A 15754-nucleotide genomic window follows, 5' to 3' on the forward strand; every position below is an offset into this window, starting at 1 on the left:
AGCTACTAAGTAGTCATTTCTAAGTTAAATTTAGAAGCCAAATCTTATCAATGTCTTTGATGAAATGTCCTTTGGCAATGAACAGCACTCTGCTGGAGAATTATTTCTTAAAGTTATTTTTTGCTGAAATTGAATGCTACCCACATGGATCTCATGACCCTATTTGGATAGCAGGTTTAACGTCAACCTTCTTTTATTTTGTAAAGCTTTTCTCCCTCTTATTTTGAATCTGATAAGAATTTCAATTTTATTGCTACAATTTTCTTTGAAAGAAATGTACAACTTCCTTTGAAGTGATTTCACTGAATTTAAACTCATTTCCATACATTCTTAGGTATAAAATAATAATATAGGGAACAATGTTTTTTCTATTTAAGGAATTTACAGTTGGGAGCATTACAAAGGCATGGAACTGAGACATCTAGCTTCCTACTTTTTGATGGAAAATATGCAAATTAAATGTTAAGAGGAAACCAAGTTAGAGAAATTGAATGCATGTGAACACCCTGCTCTAAAGACACAGGCCAAGAACTGAGTGAGCATTAACTACCCTGAATACTGCCATTACCCTGAGCTGTGGGTAATGTGCCAACAGGCCGTCCTGCCAAACGCATATGTGAATGATTCCAGTTTTACTAATAACTTTATTTAAATAAGACACAGGAACTTCTATACTGAAAAAATACAAAACAGAAGCCACACATTTCCTTGTGTAAAGCCATATTGTATGATAACTCGAATACTGTTCAGCGCAGTGGCTAAAATTAAACAGTACAACTATATACAAAATTTAAACAATTTCTGACAATTTTCTACAGCTGGATGTAGGATACATTTGAGCTCAACAACTTCTGGAAAATTTACATGGCAAAGCACAAGCTTTAACACATTTGGTTCAAAACTTTAATATATGCTAAGAACAAATGTACAACACAATATTTAGTTTCTCATGAGAAAATAAAAGCACATCACTATAAATATCGTACATCAGATTTCATCACGAAAAAAGCATATTCAGTCCATCTTTCTGAAATTGATATTGATACTATTGCATCTTATTTGGACAAAGCAGAGCATAAGATCAACACATCATGTAATGCTAAACCAGATATCAGAAGTTAAATGGAGCTCATATTTATCTTACGGAACTAGCAATTCTCCCTTTAACCATAATCTACAAAATATAGTATTTTCATCAAGGCCTGAGATTATTAGGGTTAAAGGTGTCTGCTGCTGAAAGATTGTTTTAAAAGGTTCCCCTGTGAAAAATGGCAAAAGTAAACTGAGTCTTTTTCTCCATGACAGTCTCCTACAATATAACACTGACTAATTTAAAGGAGCCAAAATGCACCTTCAGGAGAGAATATTACTGCAAACTTTGGTGGAAAGAAGAGAATTGGGATCATGACAAAATAACACATGGACCACACATACACACAAACATTTACATATACATATAATTTCTTTGAAAAAAATAATGGTGTTGCTTTCTTTTCTATCATCTCATCCTTCTTCAACCTCCTTAGCAAATAAAGAAAAACTGAGGAATGACTGAAGAAAACTGAAATATTCCTTTAAATATAGGCACCTTGTTCTCCCCTTCTTCTTAAGAAAATATTGTGCCACACACTTTGGGTGCAGATAAGACAACTCTAGGTTTTCATAACTGAAATCAATGGAATAAAAACACAAAGCTTCCTTTGACTTTTGGATACTTTTGTTGTGCTGCAGAAAACTGTCTGAAAGTCAGGTTCTCCCACTGACTGATCAGGAATATCTAGGGCTCTCTTCACACTTTACAGAAAACTTATTTCAAGTCTTCAAGTTCAAGGCTACTTACTTGGATATATTCTCTACTTCACATATCCAAAATATTAACAAAACTATTCATGATAGTATTATGCAAGGCTTAAATTAGCTTTGAAATATTGCTTTTGTAAGTCACCAAATCACCTGCTTACTTATGTGGCACCAATTCTGAGACCCAAGTATTCTCTGCATGAATGCAACTTCATGCACCTCAACTGCTTGAAGAAACTAATAAACAAAACTTTGTCACTTTCTAACCTGGAAATTAAACAATTTCCAAAAGAGAAACTAAGCATAAATATGCTTTCAGATAAAAATGGTAGCAATTATGACCCTGATGGCCAACATAAAAAACCTCAATCATCCCCTGTGAAACTTCAAAACCCTGTTTTGAAATTAAACCTAGACATTCTTGTCTTTAAATTTCATCACACATAATGTGGAATGTTTATGTACAATCTAGTACTGAATACTTTATCTGCAACATTGTAACAGTCACTAACTGAGCAACACCCAAACTTTTAATTAAAACAGCCACATTTACACATTGGAACAGTGAATGCAACAGTTGTTTAACTTGTTACCACATGACAAAAGTGATGTCACACCACAGATTTGCTGGTTCTCCTCATGTTCACCCATGTCCAGGATTATCATTCTCCTAGGGTTGAATGCACTTCTTATTTTAAGAATGTGGAATGTAATGAGGAAAGGGAAATGCATAAAATAAGGAAAGGCAAGAGTGATGTTCCCTCTTTAGCTTTTTAGCTGTGAAATATTTAATATCCCAATATGATATACATTCCAAGTTACCTGAGTTTAGACTTCAACTGAAGTACCTGAAGCTAGGCCATAGGGTGGGCACTGTGCAACTGTTGTGGCCATTTTTTTTTTGCATTGTATGTATTACAGAAATTAGAAACAAACACCTGGATCAATTGTAAACATAATCCTGAAGTACAGTATTTTCCATAGGACAAAACACAGCAAGACATTTTCTATTTAGACAGGCAACTTTTTGATATAGAGCTTATTTATACTGAAGAATCTGGAACAACACACAGGACACAGTACTAATCTGTCAAACATACCATGAAATGCATAGTCTCCACTTAAACGCTGAATGACATACACATTTTGCAAGCATTACTGCTTTCCACAAAAACTGCTGAATAGGAGTTCCGTCCCTGCCAAGATCAGTGTTAAGAGATACTTTATGATGCTGATAAGTATTTTGTTGTTGGTGGTGGTGTTCAGAAAGTTTGTCACTCCATGCAGATAAAAGTCTGAGACCTTTTCCCAGTCCATGGAACATGGGGTGGAGGCCAGCTCCCCCTATGCTTAGATCATCACATAGTTCTGAGCAGAGATGTGTTCCTCACCCTGCAGTTCCTGCAGGAGCTGCTGCTGCTGGGATGCCTGTTGGACAGAGGTGTCTAAGGAGCTTGCTGTGCTGGTGTCATCTGAAAGAGACGTGAAGGAAACCCGGGAAGAGAGCTGCTCAACGGTCAGAGTTGCCAGAGTTGAGCTCTGGCCAGAGTTAGGAGAGTTCTTGAGCATCAGGTCGGAAGCAGGTAAGAGAGGGCCTAGAAGTTTCACAGGACAGAAAGCTGATCCAGTTGGGATGAAATTAACCTTGTTTTTGTCAGGACATGAAAAGAGAGGGGCCGAGAGAGGCTGACGAGACCTAAAACCATAAAACAAAATTAGGTTTACGATCACCAAGGAGTTAAGCACTTTCTGATTAAACTGGAGTTCTCTAAAATGGCTAAAATGTGAATGGCAGGGAATGAGTTAAGTGTACAAAGAGGAGTAAACATCTTCCATAGCACAAGTCAGCTGGCAGATATTCATGTGCACAGCACTGAAGTGATATTTGAGTCAAAACAACTTTCAAAAGGACTGGGCAGAGAATTTTTTTTTATAGAGATCATTAGTTTGTTTTCAACCATTTAGGAATATGAAAAAATTGTCTAAATTATAGTTGAAGATTGTGCAAGGTTAGGATAACCTTTTCTGTATTTTTAAAAGAAAAAAAAAGCATGGGGATAGAGAAGCATTTTTTTGTTGTTGTTTTTCTCCATCTCTAGACATACTCCGGCTGGCACATACTGGGGAGAAAAAGTTTCAATGGTCTCTCCAAGAGCCAGCCACCCAGCAGAGGAGGATCCATAAGCCCTTCCTCTCCTATTCCCAGAACTAAGCCATCAACTCCCGCAAGACCCATCTCTATCCCCTTTTAAGTTGCAAGGGTATAACAGCCTTCATTAGGCACCTGTGATGGGACAAAAGGATGATAGTCCAAAAGCCAGTCTTCTTCTGAGCTATTCTGCCCAGGTTTATAGCATGAACCTCTTTTTTGAATTTATTTCTAATTTATACATATTAAAATTTCAAAAAAATAAAAAAGAAAAGAAAAAAGAAAAACCAAATCTGTGAAGAGAAAGTTTGAATTAATGAATAAACAAGCTAGAAGTGTCTCTAGGGAAGGAGACTTTCCCTCTGGCTTGTGGAATACACTGTGTAGGCTAGTCATGTGTGCTAACTTTGCTCTTAAATGCCTTTTTGTCAGGCACCTAAATTAATACAGCTGTTGAAAGGAAAATTCTTAAAGATTAAAAATAGAACTTTTAGGTAAGAAGGATGAATTTCCAAGTTTCTCTGCACTGGCTTAGACATCCCCAGCATAGACTTCAATTCTCCTTCAACAGTATCTCCCTTTGCCTATTTGAATCTTTTTTCATAATTTGCTTTGAAACACATTATCAGCTGGATGGAGTAGTTGATTCATCAGTAATCAACTGGTCTCAGTAAAAAGCTTCACAGCTTTGCAGAACCCAGCTGATAGAAAAGACATTACTTACGCCATTTCCTCAAAGACTTTCACTCGCTCACATCCCTCTGGGGGCTCCCGTTTGAACATGTAGCTGTTGTTTGGTTTGGGAGATGAAGCATACTTGGGTAACGGTGAGCTACTCCCACTGTCTGTAAATTTAAAGCAGTTAATATTAACTAGTGATTGAAAGTTCTTTTGAATTAAACCTGATTTCCAAACAGCCTTCTGCACAGTTTATACACTGCTCCCCCTTTTCCTCTTACCACAGAGCCTCTTTTATTGTAAAGTTATTTCTAACATCCTTGTGAAATATATTTCATTTAAATAAAAACAGAAATCTGCCATAAAACACAACATAAAAGGAAGATGCTTTGGTCTGGAAAACTACTTTTTGAATAAAGTGGAGCTATGATACTGAAAATAAATATACTATCTATTATGTACTTCAAAAATGTAAATGTGGCATATATACACAATGGAATATTATTCAGCAATAAAAGAGAATAAAATCATGGCATTTTCAGATAAATGGATGGAGTTAGAGAAGATAATGCTAAGTGAAGTTAGCCAATTCCAAAAAAACAAATTCTAAATGTTTTCTCTGATATGAGGAAGCTCATTCATAGTGGGGAAGGGAGGGGAAGCATGGGAGGAATAGACAAATTCTAGATAGGGTAGAGTGGTGGGCAGAAAAGGAAGGGGGCAGGGGGTTAGAATTGATGGTGTAATGTGATGGTCATCATTATCCAAAGTATGCATGAAGATATGAATTGATGTGAATATACTTTGTATACAACCAGAGATATGAAAAATTTGTGATCTATATGTGTAATATGAATTGTAATGCATTCTGCTGTCATATATAAATTTAAAAATATTAATAAAAAAGACATGTATTAAAACAAAAATAAAAAGAATGTAAATAAATGAGGTAACATGTTATAAGTCATACAGAAGGATTATAACAGATTATAATAATACAGCATTCTCTATATGCTTTCTGTTTTACCAACTGAAATGAAAAATTTAGTATGTGTAATATTTTAGAAATATTTTTACTAAACACCATGAATAACATGTGGAGAGAGGGGAAAAAAGGCTTATAACACTAGTCTTCTTCCATATGCCGTCATAAAATAGGTAATTTGCTCAGAATTTTGTCTTTAAAATGCCTATAAAAGGGCTTTTTTAGCACAGTTTGCATTTTAGCTACTAAAGACATGGGAAATCCAAAAACATCTCTACCTAACATGTTTCCCTCATAATTTTTCACCAAAAAGAAAATGGTCTATTCATGAAAAGCTGTAAAACCTATATGCAATTCTCCCTTTCCTATTTGGCAAGGGATTTTGGAAATTCAAATCCACCAAAATGTGTCATTAACGCTGTAAGATGCCAAGTAGTAAAGTCAGTAATGTATTTGTATAAATCTAACAGTCCTATTTAAACAAATTCTGACTTAATGCAAACCAATTCCCACTGCTAAAATACCAAGTACAAGATCAATGGTGATATATTATTATCATCTATTTTGAAAGATGGCATCACCATCACAATTATATTAGAATTTTGGTACACTGTTTTAGTTTAGGGTACAGAACAAAGTCCAGAAAAGTTCAGAAACTCAGCAACAGGAACATTTTTATCATCATTAATGAGGTTTAATATGAGATTTGGAAATAGACTCTTGGTCTATTTTCCTAAATAATACTTTATTTTTTGAATGATTCAAAGAGCATCTATGTTAGTCTTGAGAATACAGATGAGTGCTTAAATTTGAGTATGGCTATATCTCTAGCTGGAAAAGCCACATAGTTCATCTATCACTGTCATTCATATCCTATAGATTATGCACGGGAGTAAATAGAATGAAGCACGTTTCTTCATATACCATTCAGATTTGAGGATTTTCATATATCCAACATTTATTCTGTATCTTGATTAGATAAATGGAAGAAAAAAAGGAAAATGTGATTTTCTCCGTTAGATCAATACAAAACATGAGACTGAGTAGGGTTCTGAATTTGCTGTTTCTATTTGAATGAGGCTAGACAGACACACTGTTCAAAAACTGGTGTGAATAAGGTCCTGAACTCAATGCAATATCCAAAATATACCTTGACCTAATTTTACTATCTAGACAGCAACAATTCATAAGAAGGAAATAAACTGGGTCAAGAATACAAGAGTATGTCATAAAAAGCCTCCATGGAGATTACAACTGAACACAGCACAGCCACACAGTATACAGAATCAGTAAAATCTTGTGCTGATGCCTATCAGTAAGGGTATGACCATGTCACTAGTCAAGGATTCACTCAAATTATCATGTAAGAAAAGTTATTTCAGTCAGTTGCAGTCTTCTGTGCTCTATTTCTTATTATTATAAGGGCTATTTAAGTTTTGTTATTGGTTTCAAAGGATCTACTCAGAGTTGAAGCTGCAAAACTAATAACCTTTTTCATAAACATTCTAAAATGAAACAATTTTTCTTAAACTTTTTTTCTCATTCTAGAGATTACAAATATATTCTTTTTAACAGAGCTGTACCTACTTAACCATTCTTGCTTTAAAATATTCATTTGGGAGAGGGTAATTAATATTAAACAAAACATATTATCAGCCTAGACAAATAGTATTCAGTGCTATTATATTATTTTGACTTTTCAGTAAAAGAGCATTTGGTTTTCTGTGGACATTTAAATTTTTGGGGGGGTCTGGAAAGACAATGCTTAAAAAATATTTTGAGAATATAAACAAAGATCTGTGAAATCTGGACTTTGCCCCTCAGGTCAGTATATAATCTTAGTGCAAAGAGGAATGAGGAACAGAGACATGTAGTTTGTGGCTTTATCATTTGTTGAATAGTTGTGTTACCTTGAACACAACTTGCCTCTCTGGATTTATATGTAATTAAAGCAATCATCACACATGAATTCTAAACTTCTGTGATTTTTTTCTTCTTTAACAGTTTTAACATACTAAGGAGGAAAATTGTATCAAAATATTTTTTTGCTTTACAATGTAGAATGCTTTAAAAATAACCTATATTACCAAACTGTTCTACCAATTCCATATATGAATGTATAATGAATCACCTATTCAGTTAAAACTGTATTAAATATCATAATTATATTTCAAATATTCTAAATATGAAGCAAGCATGCCTGCTCAGGAGATTCAAGATGAAAAGCCTCGGTAATCTTAATTATATGACTTTTCTATTATCCTACAGAGGAATAATGTGTGTTCATAACTAGAAATAAAATTGAGATTAAGTTAAATGTTACTTTATGGTCTTATAACATTATAGCCAACTGTCAATTAATAAAATTAAATGCAATGAACATGCTTATTTACATATCTTTCTGTACTTACAACAGTCTAATTTATATTTGTAACAGAATCATGAGAAAATCAAGAGCATGAAAACATTTCATCGATTGTTTTATTATAACAGATCATATTTATGTATGTGTACCATATTTATATTAAAATATAAGTAACTTGTAAATATAACTTGTAAATATTTTTAAACATGATAATGAATTAAATCTTGGGAGAATTAGAGAAGTTATTGAATTTGAAATTCTACAAATAAAGAATAAATGATGTGTACTTTTATGGCTTAAAAGTTTCTGAATGAAGAAATTTTCAGAAATGGTCTTTATTATCTTATATAATATATATTATATTTATTATATTACTAGTCTTCATTATTTCTCATATATTACGTCATGTGATCTAAATTCCTGTATTAAAATAATATATATATATAAAGGTTGATTATGTTTATTATTTATGTAAATAGGTGTGTAAATTCTTTGCCATGGTTATATTCAAGCTCTAAATCTTTAGATGTGCTTCATCTCTATCAAATTAACAAATTAAATATGCTTATTCTAAAAATAGCAAGTATAATTATACAATGGTGATTTGTAACCCAAATTCCACATTATTAAAACAACACAAGATGTTTTAGAAGTAAGAATATATAGCCTTCATTCCTAGGAGATTCTAATTTAATTAGTATTGTGAGGAAATACTTCTTTTTTTGCAGGGGAGTTTCCAATTGCATCTGATATACAATCAAATTTTGAGAACCAACCATGAATATTAAGAACACTGGTTTGGAATCAGGTTACCTTTTATGTAGATGTAACTGCATGATCTACAATCATCTCAAATTTTTGATCTATAAAAATGGGAATGGCTACTGATATATTAGCTATAAAAAATGTGTACAGAAAGAACAGTGTCTGAAAACACAGTAAGTTCTCAATAACGTTGTACTGGTGGAAATAATACATCTTATCAAATTTTCAAATTTAAAAAGGCAAACTTTTCAGAAATTAAGTACCTATTCTACTCTCTTGGCAGAAATGGGTAAAAAGAAAAAGTCATTTTCAATGGATTTGCACACTCTATTCAGTTAAGCAAAGATAAAATTTTATTTCTGGCAGGAAAGCAAAGTAATATTTGGAGTACCAGATTCTTGTGGTTTGCAACTGCCTAGCATGGACTCTGTGGGCTTATGATGGCATCCTGTAGTATATAGAAATCTATCATCCTGAAATTAAATTAAATTCCTTAAAGCATGTAGAGAAATAATTTTATAATATACACAGCAATAACCAATAGCATGGAATTCTTATTCTAGCTTTCCCAGGTAACTGACTGGGAAAATGAGAATAGTGTTCAGCCAACACTGTACTCAATGACATACTAAGAGTATAATAAAAGTACCAGTTAACCAACAGAGTTAGATTAGAAATATGATTGAATAAGTAGGGACCAAACAGAATTACTATTCTGCTGCTAATATTACTTATTTTGCTTCAGGACATGAAATTATCAACTGTACTGAGGTTTGATGGCTAATGAAATCAGGAAAACCACACAATCATATAGCGCTTCTTAGCAACAAACTTTTAGAACCAGGTAGCATTACTAACTATATCGAAAGGCCTGCATTTTCTGCTAACTCTAAAACCAAATCATGATATTACATGTAAAGAGAATTTAACAAATAGTCTCCAAGCTTTTTGTAAAACTTCAAAGTTAACCCTTTATGAGAATGCATATGATTTCAAAGAGTTGTAGTTAAGATCTCTATAAGATCAACACTAATCAAAGGGTAAGGAGAAAAAACCCAACATTATAACCTTTTGCTACTTATATTTTTTGAACTTCAAGTCAGGTTATTTTTAGTGGAACTCAAATTGCATTTCAAATGTTAGGCCCATTAATTAAATATCATGGAGGTGTTTTATATTTTAATCACTTGTCATTCTTTTTAGTATTAATTTAATTGCTACCAATTCACAAATTAAGCAAATTATGGTTGCTCTTCTGTTTTTGCATACTGATAATAAGACACTGAACAACAATGTTGATTGTTATCTCCAAATTTGACTGAGTCCTTGATATGCTAAGAACTCATTCTGGAATGATAGTTAAAAATGAAAGAAAATCACCTCATTGAAGACAGTCCTTCAACCCATTTATAGACTAAAATTATGCCTCTTTTAAATATAAATCACAATAAAACTAATTAAACTAAAAATAAATTGCAAATTATACCAAGTATTTTATATCTTGAGAAGTAATGAATTTAAGGAAGCCTAGTAAAATCATGTACTATAACCTTAGTTTTTATATTCTCAAACTTTTTAATGAAAAATTTCCAGGAACTTTGGTTTTAAAAAAACTCAACATATTATTCATATAAAAGGATCCTAAAATATCCTACAGGGGGAATAAAAGAAAAAAAATCGAATACAAGTCTTACTACAATTGTAAATGTTCATTTAAATATTTACTGAGCACTATATGCAAACAGAAGACAAAAGAAAATGCTATAAATGTCATCTTAACACAATACTAGCTATTAACTCAGTATTTTTAAAAAAATTGCTAAAGGGAAATGGTATTATGACATCTTTGAGCAGACATCAATGAGGAATCTTAAACTTACCCTTACAGTCACCTTATAGCCTATTCTTTCTCCAGTATTCTCTGACTTACTAATGGTGGTAATCATTTTCCACCATTCCCACAAGGTTTGTCAGAACCTTGCCATTATATACATCTCCTTCTCCTCAGCTGATACATCTTAACAGCCACAAAATGCTTTTGATTCTTTTTCAGTCCCCTTCCTTTAATTCCTCTGCCCTTGTTACCTTTCCTCATCTTTGCCCTACATCTGTGGCCTCCTAAATGAAGTGTCTACTAACACATGGCAAGAAAAGATGAAACCATTTATATTCATTTTTTATTTTTAAAAGAACAATACACTTTACTAGCAAGTTTATGTAATGAATTTACACATATATAACTTAGAAGTATCTGAACTTATATTAGGAGAACCCTTGTCAAAACTGATGACAAGAGTGTATAATAAATTTTTAAAAGCTTGAAAATTATTAAAAGATCATATTATCTTGCTCTTCTTTATTTTATCTTTATTTATTTAATAAAGTTTATCTTTACTTAACTCCACTTCTATAATTCCACCTGAATTATGGTTCTCAAATATTAAACTGATCATGTCCTTTAGCTGACAAAGGATCTTTCTTGTCTCTTCATTTCTCTTAGTAATTTCTACAAGACCCATTGTGAATTACTAGCCTACCTCTCCACTCTCACTTCTTTCTACTCCTCACTGTTATATGCCTATGCTCCAACCATACAATTTCTTACTATTATCTCATACCAGGCTCATACACCAGGCTCTTTCACAGCTGAAAGTTATATAAAAACTATTCCTTCTGCAAAGGCAGTTAAGATGTAATATGAAGTTCCTACAGAAGGTCTTTGTTAGCGTTTGAACTCCACAGAAGTTAGGAAAATTAATTTCTTTAAGCCACAACCTACCTTTAAATAAAAATATCATCTACTCATGGGTTTGTGATAACAGGAAATAACAAAAGTAAAATCACCTGAGCATACTTACTCATAACAATTCTATGAGGTAACTATCCCCAATTTACAGTGGAGAACATTGAGATACAAGGAGGATGAGAAACTTGTCCAAGGACACATCATTAGTAAGTGGCAGAGCAGGCATTCAGCCTGACTGTCTCAGAGTCAAGAGTCATTACCATCATGCTATCTGCTTCTCTAAGTTTTGATCTACTTCAAACCTAGTGTCTTGGTGAGGACAAGAGGAGACAGCTAGATGATCAAGTTCCTTCCTGTCTAACATTCTGTGCTTCTAACTAAAGGCCTACAACTTGAGGAATAGCTTTCTGGGTTGGCCTCCTATTAATATCACAAGGAAACACTTCTATGAGCTTATTTTTCTTAGAGGAACACAAAAGATAACATGGAGAAAAAACTTCAGATTTTCTTTTCCTTTGAGTTCACATGTTATTATTTTCTCCCCAGGCATGATTAAGGGTGTGTGTGTGTGTGTGTGTGTGTGTGTGTGTGTGTGTGTGTATATATATACACATACACACATATATATATATATGTATATGTGTGTATATACATACATACACACACACACACCTTAAGATAGGTCTTAGTGAAGTTATTTCCTTTCTTCTAATTTCAACTGGATTTTTAAAAATTCTTGGCTTCTTTCCTACCAAAAAGTACCTATCTTTATCTATATATCATAGCATAATATTTGTCTATTCTTTATTGTTTTTATAAAAAGAATTTCATACTCTTCATGAATATCAAAAAGCATAACACACATAATTTAACAACTTAAAGAAAAAGACACTGGATCGGGATTGTGGCCTAGCAAGTGTGAGGTACTGGGTTCAATCCTCAGCACCACACAGAAATAAACAAATAAAATAAAGGTATTGTGTCCATCTACAACTAAAAAAAAAATTTAAAAAAGAAAGAAAAAGACACTGATGTTTTCAACATAGTCACTGAAGATGTATCCTTTTATTTTAAAATATGGACATATTATGAAAAAATGTCTCAATCTTCACTCATCACTACACCATGCTAGACATTCCTGTATTTGCTGGGAATGAAGCAATCAGCAATATTAGGTTACCTGTTTTTGCTATAGTTCACTTTCTGGTAAACAGGTAACAAAAGATTAAGTGAAATATATATGCAGGAATGTTAAAAAAAATTGGCTTCCTTATAATCTAAACTCTGATCTATAACAACTAGAATTGAGCTGTATACTTACTAAGTAGTTTTAAATTATGAATAATAACGTCCACATAGAGCTATCACATTATCTGTCATGGGTCCAATTGTTGAACCACGCCTTTATTGGATGCTTATTATGTGCTGTCAGATCCTGGAAATGCATGTACTAGTACATGTCATCTTGAAAAAGACAAATAGGGAAAATGACATTAAGAACATAATTCTTGAATAGATCAGTTTTAACCTATTAATAAAAATAAAACTCTTGCAAAACTGCAGAATTTTTTAAACAACTACTTAAAATCAACTGTACCAAAGATCAATGATGAGTGGCATGATGAAATCTAGATTTTTGTGGCTTTCCCAGTACCTATTTAATAACTCCTTTGTTGGAACAATATCTTTCCAGTTTGTAATGTTATAAACAATAAGCATCGCAGAACTAAAATGAGACAATCTTTTGATAAACAGATCCAGGTTCAAAAACAGTGATTTTTAGTACAGTCACTAAAAGAGGTGTATCCATCATCATATTTGTTTTCATAATATAAAACACCCCCCAAAAATGTCATAACCTCTTAGTTAGGCTATCTAGAAGACAAAGGGCCAAAACACAGAAGGCAAAAATTTTTAAAAAAGGCTAAGAAATCAAGCCGTAGAGATAAATACAAATAGGGTTGAAATGTACATAGAAAAGAATAGGAAGAGGTCCAGCGTGGGCAATTATGGTTTGGATGTGAGGTGTCTGTCCCCAAAAGCTCATGTGTAAGACAATGCAAGAAGGCTTAGAGGTGAAATGATTGGGTCATGAGAACCATAACCCAATCAGTAGATTAATCCCCTGTTGGGATTAACTGAGTAGTGAGTGAAGGCAGGTAGAGAGAGTATGGCTGGAGGAAGTAGTTCCTGGGGGGCATAACTTTGGGTTATGTATTTTGTATCTAGCAAGTGGAGTCTCTCTGTTTCCTGATCATTGTGTGAGTCACTTCCCTTTGCCACACTCTTCCTCCTCAAGATGGAAGATGTTCTGCCTCACCTCAAATCCTGAGAAATGAAGCCAGCTATCTATGAACTGAGACCTCTGAAACTGTGAGCACCCAAATAAACTTTTTCTCTTCTAAAATTGTTCTGGTCTGGACTTTCAGTCAGAGTAGTGAAAAATCTGACTAAAACATAGGCTATTTCAAAAGTCTGCCTGGGATCAGACCTAGACCTTGAAAAGACAAGATAAAACCCCTATTTTTTTTTTCTTTCCTGGGACCAAGGACTGACTATTCCTAACACTCAAAGTTTGATAATATTTATGACATTAAGTAGGGTTATTTTCATTGGCTTGGGAAACTGTCCAAATAGCATACACTGCTCCTCCAAGAAAACACAGTTTAAATTTCAAGTAATCAATTTATGGACTCTTAGAACACAACTCTCAGTAGTTGGCCTAAATAAAATGATTCCATTTACTTCAAGATTACAATAATCAATGTTTCCAAAATATCTTGCAAAACTGTAGAATTTTATAACTGCCTATGAATTGCGCTAAAGATCAACAATAAGTGGTGTACTGAAGTCTAGATTTTGTGGCTTGCCCAGCACCAATCTGACTACCAATAAATAACACCCGTAGAGCTGCTAGAAGAACTAATTATGACACCGCCATTAGTATTATATAATTGATTTTTTTTTTTGTGCCTTGTACTGTGGGCATTTTGACGAGGAAGACCACCTCTTAGGGTACATTCAGAAAATGTCAAAGATGAGATCTCTTATTATGGATCCCTGAGTTTTTCACACAGAGCCACAGGAACCACAACTCTTATTAGGTTAGTTAGCCTGGCAACTATACACATGTGACCAGGCTACTTTCAGACTTTAAGTTTCTGGGAAAACCTAGGAGAACAAACAAAAATAAAATAGAATGACAACAACAGTAACTACAAAAACAAAGCAAAAACAAACAAAAAACCATAAGACAATCCCCACCTGAAATAAGTCTCTCAAAATCTATAACTTTCTTAGTAGTCAGAGTGTTTCTCTCCTGGCATTGCAAATGATACAAAGAAAAGAACCAATGTGCTATTCAACTAAAATTATTTAGTCTCAAATTATAGATGACTCATGGAGAATATATGATAGAAATAGGCAGAAATAATGTTAGCAAAGTCAGAAAAAGTCTAAGCATATAACAGATGAATACCAGAAAAATAATCAGCTTACCAGCACATTCCTCATTAGAACATACATTCACCATGGCTGTCCCTCTCACCTCCTGTGTATGTCTATCCAAGCTTTTAGGGGTGTATGACAAGCCATTCTATCAAAGAACAAATTTCTTATAGCAACTGCAGAGTAAGTAGGTATTCTAAATTGATCCTAGTTGACTATAAAATTATACCATTCATTCAGTTTTCATAGTTGATGAAAACCAGCAAGAAAGTTATACAGCTTCTACTTTTTCTTTACTGGAAGTAAATAAAAGAACAACTTATAATTTAGTATAAAAATACAAATCATAAGACTGAATTAATATTTTAAAAAGCTCCCAAAACAAAAATGTCAATCCAGAATTTAAACTTTACATAGAGAAATAATGAAACAGAGACTATTCTACAGTTTAAATGATAAAATATATATGCTCCAAAAATTGTGGAATTGACAACTCTTTCCTTTGATTTTTAGTATCCTAAACATAATTATATTATGCATATTATTTGTTCATAAAGACTGAAATCACTTATACTTCTTTATTTCTTCATTCTTCAGTATAGTATGTGACCTACAATAAATGCTCAACACATATTCCTTAAGTAAACTAGAAGTAAAAACTTAGATTAAAAACATAAATTTCTACTCCCAATCCTAAAATGCATAGGCATGTATATATGTACATATACATACATAAAGGCAAAAGATGCTATTTTAATTTTCGCTTTGATTTGCTGAAGAACTAGAAATTTCACATGTAAGACATACATTTTTCTAGGG

At 33.1% G+C, this 15754-nt stretch overlaps 1 protein-coding gene across 4 annotated transcripts in view; it reads right to left on the minus strand.

The window, feature by feature from the left end:
• Positions 1–624: 624 nt before the first annotated feature.
• The window catches only part of Glcci1 (glucocorticoid induced 1), an 85309-nt gene continuing 70179 nt past the window's right edge, over positions 625–15754 (minus strand). For all 4 annotated transcript variants that reach the window (XM_078040367.1, XM_078040366.1, XM_040291543.2 and 1 more), the window contains exons 7-8: positions 4674–4794; positions 625–3496 (exon numbers count right to left, since the gene is read on the minus strand). In XM_078040367.1, the coding sequence (XP_077896493.1) occupies positions 3151–3496; positions 4674–4794 (467 nt within the window). In that variant the 3' untranslated portion in view covers positions 625–3150. The remainder of the gene's footprint in view (positions 3497–4673; positions 4795–15754) is intronic.

This window comes from Ictidomys tridecemlineatus, chromosome 2 (assembly GCF_052094955.1).
Source record: "Ictidomys tridecemlineatus isolate mIctTri1 chromosome 2, mIctTri1.hap1, whole genome shotgun sequence".
Classification (NCBI taxonomy): domain Eukaryota; kingdom Metazoa; phylum Chordata; class Mammalia; order Rodentia; family Sciuridae; genus Ictidomys; species Ictidomys tridecemlineatus.